Genomic DNA, 17,723 nt, shown 5'->3' with positions numbered 1-17,723 from the left:
AGTTTCTTGTTCTAAATACCATAAAGATCTGTACTCCTCACTTCTTCGCAAACAAATAAAACAGAATGAGGGAAATCAGGAGCTGGAAACAATGAATAATATATATTCATTCAAAAGCAATACACATACGTTAGGCCTCGTTTTCTTCTCATCATGGTAATTTCAGTGTAAAACTGGATTTTGTTGTTGTGTTGTTGTTTTTTAATGTACATCCAGTATGATAGTGATATATAAACAAAACAATGTCATCTCCTTTGAAAGCTTCAGCTTCACATCGAGCATCAAGCACACAAACCACACAGCATGACACTGACAGGCTGGTAGCACTCCCCTCTGGGCGCTGTCAGGCTGCTCAGCAGCTCGCTCACCTCTTCTAAACCTCATCACATCTTACTGCTACCCATGTAATCCTCCTAGGAGCACCAGCTCCTCAAGGAGCTTCCACACACCAGTTTTATTTACGGACCCACGCAGGTGTGACCCACTAAGTTTACTATAGGTGGACATAACTTGGAGCCAATTTTGCAGAAGGGATTCCAAATGGAAATGAACCGCTGCTTGGCACACAGGTCTGATACACAGGGGCTGCTGTGTAGGAAGACAACTGCTGTTCTGCAACCAGAGGTGGGTTTCCCTGCTTGGAGTCAAGAACTGAAACGACTGACTCTTGGAAGAAGCTCTAAATTTATTTCAAGCTAGATTCACCCAAAATGCTGCTTAACAGTGCTCTTACCTCACCTTAGGAACCGTTTCCCAACTAAACCAGTGTTTTAGGAACCAGCTCAGATGTCACTGCTGGGTTTTCTGACCACGTTATCTTACAACTTGTCTACACCAGAAAAATCATTTAATTAAAACTGTGTCATGACCACAGTAACACAGGAGATTTCTACCCCTCGGTAGTGGTGGTCAGGCTGTTCCCATTCTCAATGAGCAGACATCTCACCCATTTCATCTCCTTAATTCCAATGACAGCTTGTTCTTTTCCCATCTGCCACTTCTCTCCCCCTATGCTAGGGGAGAAATTGGACACCAAAGGCATAGCATAATCAGCTCTTAAGCTTTCAGTAGCCCCAAAGGATACATGTATGCAATCGTTTGGGACATAACTTATCCCCAAATTACATTTTCGGTACATACATATACATTTTTCTAATGTAATGTGCCCATAGAGAAGAAATACTCCTGCTAGTCAACTTGGCAGTCAGTCTTGGCAGTCAACTGGAGACAGCCCTCATGCACACACAGCAGTAGAAATGCCTATGTCAAGTTCATCTGGCACAGGGAAGATGCAGAAACGAAGCAGTTGGTACAATCCCATGTTTGCCACAGTTCTTCGGACCCTCACTTACAAACATACGTGGTTCAGATTCAGACTTTGTCACAACAGTCCAAGGGCCTGGGTAAGAACATGCAATTGTTTTTGACTCCATCCCTAGCAGCCTTCAATGCTAACAATAACTGTAGGCTGTGAGGTACAAGATTTCTCTTTGCAAACCCATTACAGGGCTGTATGAGGCAAAATGGTCACACACAAAGCTGGGAAAAGCCGTAGATTGGTTTCCTCATCTTCACACATTGTCCCAGAAGAAATTGAAGTTTGTTTCCCCACTTACCTTGCTGCTGCAGTTTGTAGTCTGTAGAGTATGCTTTGCCTATGATGTTCCACACGGGCCTCAGACAGCCAAAAAGTCCCTCCAGAAACCCACCGCTCCCACTGCCTGATCTGTTGAACTGCACTTTAACATCGTCCGCTCCACTGTTGCTCTCTCCATCCATAGTGCTCCTGTTGCCCTGAGGAATGGCTGTTTCAGATTCATCCTGCTCTCGCAACTGCAGCACGCTGTTCTCAAATTGGTCCCTAGAGTCCTCACTGATGCTGGTCAGCACGGCTGCAGTGACCGGGCTGCTCACGTTGTCCATGAGGTCCGTCTGCAGCAAGCCCTTCTCACGCATATCTTCTATGAGCTCGGGGGACGGGTGGTTTCCAGTAGGTCCATGTTCATCATGTAGCCTACCAAAGTCTTTATCTTCACAGAAAGCTTTGCTGACCGAGTTTGGAGAGGAAGACAAGCTCAGGCGATCCTGAGTACTGGCCATGATGCCGTGAGTGTGCATCAAGGAGACGGGCTGAGCTGAAACTTAGAGAATGGCACAATTCAGACGTGACGCATGGAGCCAGTACCTGCAACAAGAGGAAAAAGAACAACCCTCAAATTTTCATCCACGTATTTTCACTACATGCACTTTTATACAAGGGGAGCAGATAATTAACAAAGTTAACCAGCCATACCAGACAACTGTTGATACTTCGTAAGCAAGGACTGCCCTGAAAGAAGCAAATAAATTATTCCTACAGAACCTCTGCTCAACACAGAACTCTCAGTATCCTGGAGAACACGCACCACTAGTGTTGCACACGCATCTGAAGGTCAGAACTGTCCCACTTCACAGCACAGCCTTTATCAGACTGAAATTGATCCCCAGGTGTTGCCCAGCTACAGTTTGAGTGCCATCAATGACCTCAGGTCTGGTGCAGCGTACAAACCCAGGATTCCTCTGCAAACCCCTGAGATGAGGCATTAGAGAAACAAAGAACAAGGAAGACCTTCTTTACTGACAGAGCGACCAAGCACTGGAACAGGCTGCCCAGGGAGGTGGTGGAGTTTCTTCCTCTGGAGACATTCAAGACCTGTCTGTACACCTTCCTGTGTGACCAACTGTAGGGAACCTGCTTTAGCAGGGGGTTGGACTGAGGGACCTCCAGAGGGCCCTTCCAATCCCTACGATTCTATGATTCTGTGACACAGTGTTCTGAATCCACCAAAGGATGGCTGGTACCGGCTCCCCCCCAGCTGCAAGTGGTGACCATTGTAGTCCTCCAGTTTAATCTGCAAACACACTCAGAGACGGTGCCCCTTTTTCAAGGTCTTCCCGTCTCTCTCCTCTTGCTACACAATCCACTGCAAGCCCTATTTCCACAAGCCAGCTCTGTGTCACCCCTGCTGGGGGAGGGCCCAGGTCACCCCCTGGCCACTCACTGCCCAGGGCCTTTCTTGGGCAGAGCGACCTCTGAAACACAAGGCTCTGACCCTGCACCACAAGTCATTAAGCACATGCAGCCTGGAACAGACCAAAGTCCAATTTTAAATTGCATATAAAATTAACAGGGGGAAAAATGGCAGTGAGAGAAACAATTTTGTTAAGAAGATCAGTTACACCGGGTGCAAAGTCCTGAGCTCCGCAAACAGGCACTGAAAGGAAGAACGAGGTGGCCAGGTGCGTGCAGCCAATCAAGAGGGAACAGATCAGAGTCATAATTTCTCAAGATGAGGTCACTACAGAGATGAAAGGTAAGAACTTCAGCTCGGTGTATGAAAAGCTCATGCCCTGTGCTTCAGTCCCACTTCAGGAGGGGAAGCAGTGAACGAGAACAGCCAGGAGACTGTTCTACATCACCTCCTCTTCCTGTATTTCCACCTGATCATAAGGGTACACATCAAGGCTTTGTCAGAAGGATGTCATTCCGGTTGTAAGCACAATTCTTCAGGAGAACGCAAAATACTAAGTGAGACCACGGTCTATCCCAATAAAGGAGCTGACCAAAACTTATACAGAACCCCCAAGAGCTGGTTGGTCCGGACCTATCCACGAGCAACATTACAACTGCCCACCTGGTGTAGGAGCTGTGGGGTGCCTGCAGCAGCATGGTTACTGCTCACAGATGTTATACAATCACAGATTTTGCTGTTGATGCAAAGAAAGAAAGAGAAAAGTCTCAAACCTGAACAGAATTTCAGAAAAACTCCAAAACAACTCCAGCTCAGTGCTCCTGGGCACCACTGACTCCCAGCACTCTGAAAGGGACAAGTGACTCCTTAAGCAAAAGAGTGACCAGTGTCCCTACAGAGGAATCTGTTCTCCGTAACACAGCATGTTCAGCAGTGTGAATGAAACAGTCTTCATTTCAGCTGCAAGAAACCCCAGAGTAAGAGCCAAAACAAGAATTGAGGTGATAACGTCCCAAAGTACCTCACATCTACTTAACACAATACACTAGCTAAAAAAAGCTAGGATTTTGCTGTTACCTCTGCATGTAGTTTTCTGACTTCAGAATGCTTTACTCGGTAGATTTAGCAAAGAACAACTTTCCTTGCACACATTTAACATTGTATAGAATACACTGCTATATAAGCTCCATGGAGTCAGGAGGAAGGGATAGGACGAATGCAAAAGTTACAGGACTGTTTCCCAACTGGCGTGCTACACCCTTACTATTCAGGCACTTACATAAGCAGCCTGCTACTTTGGTGATGTAGTCAAATTGCTGAGAGCACAAGAAGGCAGCGTTCACTTTATAACAACTCCATACAGGGCCAGTGAGAAGAGAAGTGGTCCAGATACATCAGCGGGGGTAGAAGGCGGTTTCTGCCACAATGAATCAATGCTGCTGGCAAAATTCATTTTTTTAATTATCTGACATTACAGTAAATTCTGCAGTGCAGTCTCTTACCTCAGCAAAATTTGATTTAACACAACCAAATTAGGTTGCCTTTGACCTTGCCATCTCTTCAAACAAGGGACAAAGAGAATTTTTCAAGCTTTATTGCCACGCTTCCCCTATTCTTTTGGTCAGAGTACCAGATGCATGACTGAGATCGCTTATATTCAACACTTCCCAATAAAAGAAATGTTACTTTCAGTGAATGCAAAAAAACCCTAAACATTTCATTGAAAGTCTGAAGCTTCACAATACACAGAGCATTTGCCATTGGGGATGTTTATGATCTGTATGTGCCTCCTTAGCTTCTACACCAAAGAACATAGGCAAGTGGAGTTCTTCTGTCTTACTGATGCTTCTGCTGTAGCAGCCTCCAAGCCAAAGCTGAAAGCTGCGTGCATGTGTAGGAGGGTTCTGTGTATATTGAAGATACTCACATTTCACCAAGTGCTTCTGCAACTGCAGACTTCAAGGCAAAACCTCTGACTTAAGCTATTTTGATGAGTTCATGCACTCTGCAGCTAGCAAATTTGTTTCATGTCTATAAAGGAATTTAAAGCTTAGAGTAATTTTGTATAATCCCAGCTTCTTGTAAGTGATTCCATTTCCAGGCACAGCTTTTCTCCCAGCAAAAGCTCCCCATGCCCAAACACAAGCAGGGCAAAGTACCCCTCTTCTGGGAAGAATGAGGCTGCACCTCACCATGCTGCTGACAGCTATTAGAAAAGTGACAGATTAACCAAAGCAGCACTGGTGTGGGTGAATCAGCTATCACAAGACATGCTTCCACAATGCCTGATACGTGTGTTCCCTCTGGTAAGTGTTCTCACACACGCACAGAGCTACCTGCACAAGTTGAACATTTATGACAGTGTCAAAGCAATGGTCAGATTGGAAGACATGGCCGAGTCAAACACGTGCCTTGCACAAGCTATAATCAAGTCTCCTGTGATGAGCTGCGCTAAAACTCAAACAGCAAATCATAATTCCAGAGACATCACACAAAACATCTTAGCATACCGTAAAGGTTGCCTGAGTACAAAGCGGTCACCTCTCAGTTTCCTAATGGTACATATGTACATGCATGTCTAGTAACATTGGACTGGTTTCCTTCAAATGCCATCATATCACAGAGTCAAGAGCATTCTATGATTGCATGTCCATTATACTAAGAAAAGGCAATTCTCTGATGCATACTGAAGGACTAAATAAGAGCAGCTGGCAGAAGCTAGCTGACTGACACAGGGCAAACCTCAAGGTCAGAGGGGATTCCTGCCCATACCACCACTTATAACCACACACAGGAGCTCCCTTACGTTTTCCTGGTACTCAGCATGACTATCTCCTGGCTACATTAAGTACAGCACGGTAACTATACCTTTCCGTTCTGATAACACAACTGCATATCATCTAAAGACTAATGCAACACTCCTGGCTTGGGACAATACTTCAAAGCCTTCTGGAGTCTAACACAAATGCAAAAAGCCTGCTTATGAAGCATAGTTACCTCACCACACCGCACACAGCCTGCAGCAGCTCCACTGCCCCTGGTGACCATCTCCTTCCGCAGGGAACTTTCCCACACAGCCTGCTGCGGTCTCCTGACCTGGCACATGGTCCACCTCCAGCATGTTAAAGAACAGAGAGCTGCTGAGCTGGTGAGTACCAGAGTCGGGGCTCTCATTTCTGACCTCTGGGGTTTGCAATCACATGATCTGTAATTCACAGGATTCCAGCAAACTTGTTCTCTTCACAGTCTTCTGCTGAGGAAAGTGCTGTATGGATGAATCAGACACTCCTCTATACTGCACTTCTATGGTTTTACATCACTTGGAGTACACATTTCTGTTTGACATGGCTGTTCAGAACACAAGCTGTAATAACAGCTATAGAAATGCAGAATGAGTTGCATAGACCGAAGTGTAACCTCTGTTTTTTTTTTTTCTGAAGTAGCATTATTCACATGGGGGAAATGCAACGGAGCATATCCTGATGCTTCACACTGAATTGCTTTGCCTTCACGTCTCCATCTAAAACAAGGGTTTTTTTTGTTAAAGAACTTGCAAATCTTTAAGCTAACTATGAACTAGCCCAAGGCAACAGCTCATTAGTTTTGCGGCTGATTTTGTTTGGGAGTGTTTTGTTTGTTTGTTTTCGGAGAGGAGGGAATGAATGTCACCTCCTTCAACAAAGCTCCTCCATCACAACACACATCCCATCCCTCACACCTGCATGATCTCTCAGCCACGACCAGCCTTATTTTCAAGTACTGCAGTGACAACATTGCCAAAATATCATTAATTTCTGATAAACACTTCATCTGGCCTACCCGAGATTTTCCAGCTGCCACTGCAGCAGCTCTGATCTCAGCACATTTATGCATGTACCCTTGCTTGCTCTACAAGAAAGCAGCAGACTTTCCTGGGTAAACAGAAATGTTGTCACAATTTTTGTCTCCTGTGCTTTTCCCTGTAATTTCTGGCTGTCAGATAAATATTGCATGACTTCTGTACCGACTGCAGAAACAAGACCGGACTGCGTACTTTCAATTCCTTTCTCTGGTAAATATTTGAATGCCACCTCAACATAAGATGATCACCGTTGGCAGACACAGTATTTCCTGAGCTAGGTGTGTTAGGGTTTACAATTCAACAAGCATACTAAAAGGTTAGCTGAGTATTTAACATAGCCGTGGGCATTAAGCAGGTGAGACCTGGACAAATAACTATGCCGCATGTACCATCACAACACAAGTCTGAATTCCTGCATCTGCTGATCAGTGTTCACGTCTATTCAATATACTCAGTCTATTCCCAAATAGGTGCTCAACATTTTGGCAAAATGGTTTTACAGTTGTAATGTACTTTTGTCTGTCACTGCATCAGTGAGAAAGACAACTCTGCTTCGCTTTCTGGTCTGAACTCTTTCTGACAATGACAAAAATAGTACGGCATTCCAGCCAAGAATTATTCAGAATGACTGCATTTGAGTTCTGTGCCTCGAGCCAGCTGGAGGTTTGCATCTCATATATTCCAGCTCAGCCTGCTGGAGTTGAAAGAAGCAGCACATAGGCCATACCGCAGGAAAAATCCCAGACCAGACCAGAATGGCATGGTCGTCTATCTCCATTTCCTGCTCCAAGAACCAAGATAGGGATCTGCAGACAGGTAAATGCCCCTAGCACACCCCAGGCAGTCTCCCCGCAATGCACACCGACCTCCCAGCCCAGCAGCACACTGTGCTAGTTTTCTACTCTATAGCCCACAACACATTTTTCCTGTTACAGATGTGTCAAACTATTTTTCAAACAAGAACACTTTGGCATTCGCTACGTTGCAGCAGGAAGGTTTGTAGCTTCACTGTGTGTTGCACAAGGTAGCACCACGTATCCTTCACACCAACCCCCCCACATGCTTGTCACTCTCCTCAAACAGCCAGCTCTTCGCTGATACCTGAACCCTTCATCTTCTTAATGCTAGCTGTGATTTTACGAACCATCTCATCCTCCACTCAACATCTATCTCCAAGCCTGAAAATCCACTCCACCTACTCATTCACTGTATGAAAGTTACTCTGCATCTCTGATCACTTTTCTACACCTTTCCCACTTCTCCTCTATCATCTGAGAGGCAGGGGAGTAAAACTGCACTAAGAATCCCCAGTGTGGGCACACCACTTACTTACTTTTGTTGATGGATGCTCTTGCTTCAGAATGATCCCAAATGACCGGGATACAGGAAGCAGAGGTGTAAGGCGTATGAGGAGTGCAACTCCAGAACCCAGAGCTAACAACTGCTATTAGCGAAACATTTTTCAACATTACTTTATTTATCCTTACTCTTATTTCATGTCATTTAACCTGTTATTTGTTTGTGAAAGGGCGTACCTGGTATTTTATAGCTGTTCAGCTGAAGAACCTCTGGTAAGCAATCACGTCAAAACCCCAACAGGTTCCATCAACCAGATCCCCTTTTCTCATGTTTTCTCATCTCCTCCAAAGAAATTTAACAGGGCATTACTACACCGTAAAGAATTCTGCTGACTGATCACTGCATGGGTCGTGCATCTGCACTGGCTCTCCTCACAGGAATGAATGTTTTAACTCCAAAGACACCAGACAAACATTTAAAGTAGGAACTCCTCCACCATAAGGTCACAGATTTGGGGGTGTGGAGAAGGTGGTGCTTGATTTGGAAGAAGAAATGAGGCAGCCACTTCTAGTTTTTGGCATGAGGAACAAACAAAACGAACAATCATCTTTGTGAACAAGGCAGACAAAGAACCAACCTCCACCCCCACCTCATATTCAGGGAGACCACTCCAGCTGATTTCAGTGAAAGCCAGATTGATTCCTGTTTCACCTGCTAGCTAGCCAGCTTCCCAAAGCACAGTTTATGAAATAAGCAGCTTACATAACCGTGTATTTTCAGCACTACGTACATAAATGCTTCCTCTATCCTGTATAAGGTATTTTTGGATCTCCTAAAGTGCTGCTGTGTTCTTCCAGGGCTTTGCATTCTTCTGCTCAGAAATTGCATAATCTGATGCCATAGGAAATAAGTGATGTTGCATAATGACTCTTACATTCACTGCAGGATTTTGGTACCACATATTTCTATTGCAAAGCAGCCAGCCCTTCTCTGTGGTTCTAAATTGAGGCCATCCGTTTCTGAAAAAAGGATGGTTACCAGCCAGCTGCCTTTGGGGGACAGGGCTGGGAGGCAGACAAAGGGCTGGAAAAGGGGGATCACCCTGTACCATGCTGTTACAACGAACTGAATGGGACAATGTGAAATTAACTTTGTATGCCCATGGACTCTACATGTGATCTTGACAATCAAATGGGAAGAGTGTTTCTAAATCCACTCTTCAGTAAATCCCCACGTGTCTGCCAGGAACTGGTTGCCTGACCAAAAATCTGGAGGACGTCCATAGGAAAGGAAGGCAATTACTGACAGCAGCTGTGATTCACTCTGCGTTCACATGCACATCCATGCCCAGTATCCATACATAACCTTAAACAAGAAGCACAGGGTGGTACTACGAAACCATATCTGCTGTCCCTACAGTCTCCTTACTATAGAAGAGCGGTGGCATCTTTCTTCCCCCTCCCTTTCCCCTTTCCAAAAAAGCATGGCTTACTGAGCATGGTGGTGACGGGTTGATGGTTGGATCTTAGAGGTCTTTTCCAACCTTAACAATTCTATGATTCTCGACTTCTGGTATGGTTGCTTGCATGTCCCGAGCTATGGGCATCCATCAAAGACCAGTGGTTTCATGTACACGGCTTCAACGTCCAACAGGCCACTGATGCCCTCTGTCATAAGCTCTTCAAGGATGCTGTGCAACATCCAGCTGCCATAAACAGACTAAACACTGATTAGCCTTTTACCACTGAATTACTACCAGAGACCATCTTGGATCAAAATCTAGAATTGATCTTAAGCTGGACATACCTCTTTCATCTTTACAGCTGTCATGATGCTATGAAACACTTTTTAAAAGCCAGTCACAGGTTTCAGGGCCATTTCCCTCTCTCCATCCTTCAGAATTTTGCACTTTCCTACCTCATTATAGATCCACATTACATTACTAATTAACAATTACAAATTAAAGGATTTTAAATTCAAATATTTCACAACTACAAAAATCAAGAGAAATTCAGAGTTCACAGACCCCCTGACAGTTTCCCTGGCATTGCCACATGAAGCCACCAGGATTTCCAAGTACTACCAGTGGACTGTATCTTGTAATTTCCCTCACAGAACAGAAACATCATATTTTCCTCCAAGGAGCAGCATTAAGATTAATTAACGTCTGAGAGATCTTTGAGGATGAAGATCGATATGCAAGTGCTATTTTCAGGAATCCAGTGACTGAAATCAAACTCTCACTTGAATTCATGTGAGACATCAGCCTGGTCTCAGGTAAATTCACTCACATACTTACTATTATTTTTGTAGTAGACATGAATTATTCAACATTTGCAAAGCACATTTGACATAAAAACTATACACAACCTTCTCGGCACTAGCAGCTTATGTGATTCATACCCAGCATTAAGGTAACTAAACAGCTGCAGACAAAAACAAAACGAATACTGGGGCACATGCAGCACTTCAGCCTTCCATCATCACCACGATGAGTGCTGGCACCCGATGGGGAGAGTGGCACACCTGGAGAAGCAGGCAGCTCCCAGGGGAAGCGGCAGCACTGGGCTGTGCTCAGCACCGCAGCACTTCCACAAGCAAAGAGGATTACTCCTCAAGAGAGCAGCGAGCACAATGGCCTGCTCAGGGGCCTCTATTAAGCCCATCTTACCGACACAGAGTACGGGCTGGAGCAGCACCCGAGAGGTGTGATCCTATTCTTCGGCCACAAGAGCCGTCTGTGATGGTAACATGATCAGGGCAGCACACACAACACACAATGTCACGGGCTGCAGAACCACAGAGGAGAGCGTACAGGCCCTGCATGCCACCTGGCATCCTGCAGGGACCTTCCAAGGCAATGCTAGCCCCTGACTCACCCTGCTAGGTAGCTCTGACAAAGGAAGGGGATCTTCTCACACCATGAGGACAGAGATCAGGTGTTCCATGTTCCAGGGGTAAGCTCGCAGCTGTGCATCTTTGTTGCTGCTTTTGGTGTCCTTCACAAGACCTGAAGGTTGCAAAGCAATGGGCTGGGGACAGGAAAGGACAAACATCCCAGGAGCAAAGGAAACCTCCACCCTGAGACCTGCGCTCCACAGTCCTGCTGCTGGAGGAAGCCCAGCGTCCCTTCATGCTCCACAGGGGTCTGTGTCTCCTTTCTTTCCTCACCCCCCACCCTGCACTTCAAAGAGCAGCAACAATCACAGGTTTGACAGAGGATTACAGAACCATGCACTTTTCACAGAAAAATCCTTTCTTGACCCCAGCCCACTCCCAGTTGTCACAAGTGCCTTTAAGCCCACTCCAACACGCGATGTTTTGTTGAGATTGTAAACAGGGGACGAGCACAGAGGTCAAAATGAGTATTCATAGAGGAGGCAGCAAGCACACAGTGTTTCTGCTTCCAGCCCACCCTGCCACAGCAGCCAGCTTGCTATCCAATCCAGAGCAGAGCATGGTTTTGGTGAAATATTTACTGCCCACCCCCTTTTCCCAAGCAAGAAGCAAAAGGGATTTGCTGAAGTGTCACAGCAAGAGCATCCTAAAGGAGCTCCAGCCCCTGCACAGGGCTTAAGGAGAGAAAAGAGGTGCCCTAAGCAGGCCAGGGCTTACTGAAGAGTCCAACTCCTGCCTCCTTCCGCAAACACAGAGGTAATCTTTGCCTCAATTTATTCACTTTCATTCAGAGATGACTGCAAAACTCCCCGAAGCTGCAGAAGCAGCCCTCCGCAATCCTCCTCCACAGCTGGGACTTCAGGTGGGAGCTTGGCAGAGCCGCTTGGTGCACAGCAAGCTGTGGGCACTGCCCGGCCCACCCTGTCCTGCACAGCAGGGCTGCAGAACCTGCACCAGCATCAAACCTGTTCGTATGGCTGGTGTCAGACGCGTTTCTCTATTTATTTTTTTTTTAAATATACGTAGACATATAAAAGCTTTCAAGATTCTCTCATTTTGAAAAATGTGATGACTATTCCCACAGCTGAATTGCAGGAAGCCCCAAAGAGGCACCAAGTCCGAACAACTCCGGGCTCAGACACCTTCTAGTATTTGCCCACACAGTCATTAAAAAGGAACGCAACTGGAAATAGAGCAAAACCTTTATCCTGTCTGCTCAGAACAGCACCGCATTTTAATAACTATCAGTTGTGAAACTGCTTTCCTATGAAGAGATTCTCAAACAAATCATGACTCAATTTTCTGATCCATCGGAGATAAGGCACTTACCAACTCCTTAGCACGGAATACAAAAGAGGAAGGTTAAAAAAGCAATCAGAAGAAAACGTGCCCCCATTAACACCATTCCTCGTACAGCAGGAATGGTGAGCATGCTCACCAGATGCGCTGTGCTGGGAGCTGATGGCTAATTGCAGACGTGGGGGTCACAGTGAATCCCGGCCATAGATGCAACTGTCAGGCAGCGGGGGACAAAGACAGCTCTGAGTGACAGCACTGCTCTGGCTTACAAAGACCCAGAGGGCCCGACGCACAGGAACAAAACCGGTGTAAGAGCAGAACATGCAACCTGCTCCACCAAAATGTCATGTGTTTGAGTTTCACAGCAGCAGTGTGCTACCGAAGCGGAGCTTCAAAGGGTCGTAGCCCTAGGAATAAAAAGCCACACAACAAAAAGGACAGTAACAGAAACTTGTACGCCAGTAACAACTTTAATTGCAGGATATCCTCTCAGCAGGTGCTGAGAGAAGGGCCGCACCTGCAGTCAGACCTGCTCAATCTCTCTAATTTCACTTCCATGCTTCTCAAATATTTCTATAGATTCTCCCTCAAAATCAGCACTCACGAGTTCTTTCTGTTTCTCCCATTGAAACAGACTGCCTATTGATAAAATCCATATATCCAAACGTACAGATCTGATGTCATCTTCCCCCAGATCAACCTAAAATAGCCCATTTTTCATTTACCGAGTAGAGCTATCTGGCTTAGTATGATTAAGATATTGCAGTACAGACACCTCCCCCCAGGTTCCAAAAATAAAATTATAGAACAGCTCCACTCATTACATTTGGAGAAAACATGACATCATGCCCCATCCAGGTGAGCAAGAATATGACAAATCTTGCCCCTGTGATCTGATCCTTAACCCAGATGCTGCTCCCAGCTCCTGGTTTATTGGGGAAAGGGGAGAACTCCCGCGTTCGGTGCCACGCAGACAGCACAACCGCTGCTTGCTGTAATAAAGGGAAAATTCCTAACAGGCTGCTAAAGAGAGAAAGACATCTTTCCATCCCTTCAAAAACACATTTAAATTATTTACTACTGTGACACAACAGAAGCAGCATTTCATTAGTCCACATGGGAAAGCATCACAAATACCTAAAAGGAAAAAAAAAAAAAGAAACCAAACAAAAACCACAATTCTGCTTCTTTATCTTATCTCTAACAATACTTATGACATTCCCTGCATATTCCACACATATCCATTCTCTATTGCTTTTCCCTCCTTCCCCTTTAAAAGGGGGGCACAAGAAGATAACGTGCAGAATTGTAACTGAAAAATGTCTCTCAGACAAGCAAAAGGACAGGGCAGCTCCGACTCTGTAACGTGGGTATGGATGAATTCAGGTTTCCTGTTTCCCCATCCCTGCTCTCAGCATCATTTTTCAGCCCTATCACATCACAAATGCAACATCCATCTGTCCTTCCCAGATAAATGGCGAAACGGGAGCACTGCCCATCAAACACAGACACAAGCACACACGCTTCAAAATAGGTATTTTCTCCAAATACTTACGAGGATGAAGGTCGCCTATGTGATGCTCCATTTTCTTGTTTTAAAAAAGATGGAAGGAAAAAAAAAAGAAAAAGAAAGAAAAGAAGAAAAAAAGGAAGTGTTGCAAAATAAAAGGAAATTCCACCCACACAATCCTGCAGCCTGCTGCAAAGGAGCACAGAAGCATGCTGACGTCACAGATTCATGAATGGATGGAAATGGGGCTGTTTGGAGATTCGGCGGAGCTGGCTGGGGAGCAGGGGGCAGCCAATCGGTGCATGCACCGCTGGCCACCTCCTGCCAGCCAGATCCAGGCAGCACGAGCCCAGCAGCCCCACGCCAGCGAGGCGGGGAGGGGATGCGGGGAGCAGGCTGTGCATCGCTGGGGCCGGGGGGAAAATGGCATCAGCACTGCCATGCTGGGGAAGGAGCGGGCGAGGACATCCTCCGCTGCCTCCGAGCCGAGCTGCTGCCCCTGCGCGCAGCTCGGTGACGGCAGCGTATCGAATAGCAGCCATCTGTTCTATGAATCAAGTGCATTTAGTAATCAGAAAAGGAGTTTGTTATCTCTCGGGCTTTTTTGAGGATTTCAAACCCTGGGTATTATTATTAAAATAATGAAATATAAGCATGTACTGGAAGGAAGCCGCAGGGAGAACAATAGGAGGCTTGTGTTTGATTAGTGATGCAAAGGCACCAACAAAATCAAAATAGGAGCACTGACAGAATCACGCATTCAGCTCTCCCCAAACATTCGCAACAGCAGGCAGACAAGCGCCCAATGTCAGAAACACTCAGAAGCACAACTCCGAGCACACCGAGTTGAACACGTGCAGCCACACTGAGCGGTGGGCACAGCAGGGCTCCATCCACACAGCAGCCCACCGCCATCTCCATCCCATCCCACAGCCGTGCCAACGCACGCCCTCAGTTCAGCACACCAGATGCAAGGGCACTGTGCCATTTTGGAGGCCTGAGTGGATGGTAGTGTCCTAGTGGAGGCACCAAGAGCAGCACCAGTTCACTTACCATAGAATTATAGAATCACAGAATCACCAAGGTTGGAAAAGATCTCCAAGATCATCCAGTCCAATCGTCCACCTATCACCAATATTTCCCACTAAACCATGTTCCTCAAAATTCATGTTCTCTCTGCCCAGAATCAAGCTCGGCCTTGGTTTTGCATCTCTGAGAGGAGACGAGCATGGCCAGGAATTAAGGTCTGAAGAAAAACCTCACCTGCATGGTGTGCAATTACACCATTTGGCACAAGCTGCCCAGGAAGAGTGGGTGCCTCATCCCTGGAGGTGCTCAGGGCCAGGCTGCATGGGCCCTGGGCAGCCTGAGTCAGTGGGGGGCAGCCAGCCCACAGCAGGAATTGGGACTGGGTGAGCTATAAGGCCCCCTCCTACCCAAGCTGTTCTACAGTTCCATGATCTTGGTGGGTAACAGAACTCATCAGTGTGATGAGAACTGTTTCTCAACAATTTGTACCTTCCAGATTATTAAGAGCCAGGATTTTCATATTTTTACCACCCCTGCTCCTAGCCAGTAGGAAGCAACTAAGCCAAAAATCAAATGTTGTGACATTCACCCTGTGGAGCACATTTTGAGAGGATGTCTGAGACATTCCCATGTTTTCCTATGGAAACTGGGTAACATCCCAAAATCAACTAGGGATGAATGCAACAACAAAACAGATCTGAGTTTGAAAAACAAAGATTGTGCTCCGTTACATCCCTGATACTAACTTCCACGGAAGAAGGGCCTTCCTGAAGGCTAATAGAGCCACATGTGCAGAGAGTACTTACATAAAAAGCACTTATATGAGGGGATGGGTTGTTGTTTGCACATGGTAAGACAGTAGGGTTATTTGGTGTTTTTTTGTTTAAGTGTCTTTGATAGGGAGCCAGGGGCTCAGCAGACAGCCAGGATGGCACAGCCTGAAGGTATAGCATGGGAGTCCTTCGCCTGCCCATCCGCGCACCCTCACCTCTCAGCAGTACCCAGGAGCTGGATGCAATCAATCCAACCAAAGGGCTGCTACGATATGAATTATCAGTAGGCTCCAAATGCAGTAGCAGCCACAATCATTTCAGCTTTGATTCAGGACTTCAGTTTTTGAATGGAGCTTTATAAAGCTGACCAGAGAAAATGAAAATTAATGCAAATCTCTCATTACCTACTTTCAAGATCAAAGAAAGCACACATTAACTTCTGCTGAGGAGATCTAATGAATGGATACCTATTTTTTAAGAGCTAGAATTCACAAAAAAAATACATCGCAAGGTTTGTACCCAGACAATGCAACTGTTACAGGTCAAGCAGTAGGACACAAAAGGAGAAGCAGCGCTGTGAATGCAGTGATATCTCCTCCAAGGGACAGTTGCATGCCATGACTTCACACCCCAGCAGCACCTGGACACTTGGGTCCTGCCTTCCTTGCCCCCAGAGCACAACATTCTGCTTTACAGCCTCACCATCATGGTACAGAAATGAGCTTATAGATTTCTGTGCACTTTCAGTACAGAAACAAAAATGACAATTGCTTCCTCGCCCTAAGACGAAATGGGATAAATTCAGGATTGAGAAGGGGAGCACAGTACCATGCTCAAGAAGTGGAAGAAAAGGAGGAATATTGCCACAGAACTAAAAACTCAGAGGCAAAGATAGAATAAAAAATAATTTTCAGAGGTTTCCAAGGGTTAATTACAGTGACATTTAAAAAACACCCAGCAGGGAAAGTAAGTGGGAACAAAACCCCAGGATGGATCCCATAGAGGAAAAGTACTTGCACATGCAACTTCAGATTTTCTTTTCCATGGTGCCCAGGGTCAGCATATCAAGACTGAATTGTGTCCTTGTCTCAACAGCCCAGGTTAAAATTTTCCAGATGCAAAGATCCTAAACCGAATCCAAGATAAGTACTTTCAGTCGGTATGAAAAGCAACCATTGCCCTCAAAGTGATGGCTGCTTACAAGATCGTGCTGCTAGCCAAACAACAGCATTAGAAAACAGGAGGGCTGGAATCAGCTATCTATTTCAATAACACACATCACACACCCCTCATGCAACAGAGGAGCTAACTCACTACAAGTGGACCAGTGTTAGAATTTCCCCACATCTCATTCAGACAAAAGCGCTGGCAAAAGTGGGGAACTCTTTATGAAGTATCAGATGCCCTAACATGACCCTATGCATAAGTTTAGTTCAATATTAAAAGTGAAAACAAAAGGAGAAAAAAACATACGGCATACGACAAGGATATAAGCTACTATGAAAACAAAGTTCATTGGGAGCACACAAGTGCTAGTGACAAATTCACAGCTAGAAACGATATTTGAGTAACTAAATAGACCACTAGGAGACACAGCAGGCAAAGCCAGTGGAAATGGGTGCAAAAGAAAAGCTAAAAGTACTTAACAAATATCTGTTCACTACATTTGAAAAAGATAGGATAATTAAGGACTTCCAAGCCAATTAGTAACTAATAGGAATGCTATACAGCATCTGCTAGGCGTAACACTTTAGTCCAAATATAATCATTTAACAAGCACTCTAATCCTGTGACCTTCAATTTTCATAAACTGGAAAACTATTGAAATTGCAGGAGACTAAAGACAACAATATTAGGCCAATATTCAAAAATAACATAAGCTTGCTGCTTATAGGCCTTGATAACTTGATATTGATCTTAGGAAAAAATAATAATACTTTAAAAAAAAAATCAGTCTTTGGATGTAAGGGATGGCTGTGCTACATCAGAGCAATGCCCATTCATCCTAGCGTCCCATCTCCGATGGCACACGGGGAAGCAGAAAAACTAAAGCAAATGCCAAA

The 17,723-nt window shown here is 45.5% G+C and overlaps 1 protein-coding gene and 1 long non-coding RNA gene across 10 annotated transcripts in view; one reads left to right on the top strand and one right to left on the bottom strand.

Moving 5' to 3' along the window:
• MAP3K13 (mitogen-activated protein kinase kinase kinase 13) overlaps positions 1 to 17,723 on the bottom strand; it is a 63,941-nt gene that overhangs the window by 20,184 nt on the left and 26,034 nt on the right. For 8 of the 9 annotated variants that reach the window (XM_021397265.1, XM_021397268.1, XM_021397260.1 and 5 more), the window contains one exon: positions 1,617 to 2,185. In XM_021397265.1, coding sequence (XP_021252940.1) covers positions 1,617 to 2,118 — 502 coding nt within the window. In that variant the 5' untranslated portion in view covers positions 2,119 to 2,185. Of the gene's footprint in view, positions 1 to 1,616; positions 2,186 to 2,608; positions 2,696 to 17,723 lie in introns of those variants that run through there. The other variant, XM_021397267.1, reaches the window with a different exon arrangement.
• LOC110399094 lies at positions 2,772 to 4,744 on the top strand. The gene is made up of 3 exons (XR_002438888.1): positions 2,772 to 2,928; positions 3,171 to 3,353; positions 3,492 to 4,744. It is a non-coding gene; the product is annotated as an uncharacterized LOC110399094 (long non-coding RNA).

This window comes from Numida meleagris, chromosome 4, assembly GCF_002078875.1.
Source record: "Numida meleagris isolate 19003 breed g44 Domestic line chromosome 4, NumMel1.0, whole genome shotgun sequence".
Lineage (NCBI taxonomy): Eukaryota > Metazoa > Chordata > Aves > Galliformes > Numididae > Numida > Numida meleagris.
The sequence above is the reverse complement of the archived record's forward strand: the minus strand, read 5'-3'. Positions and strand labels throughout refer to the sequence as shown.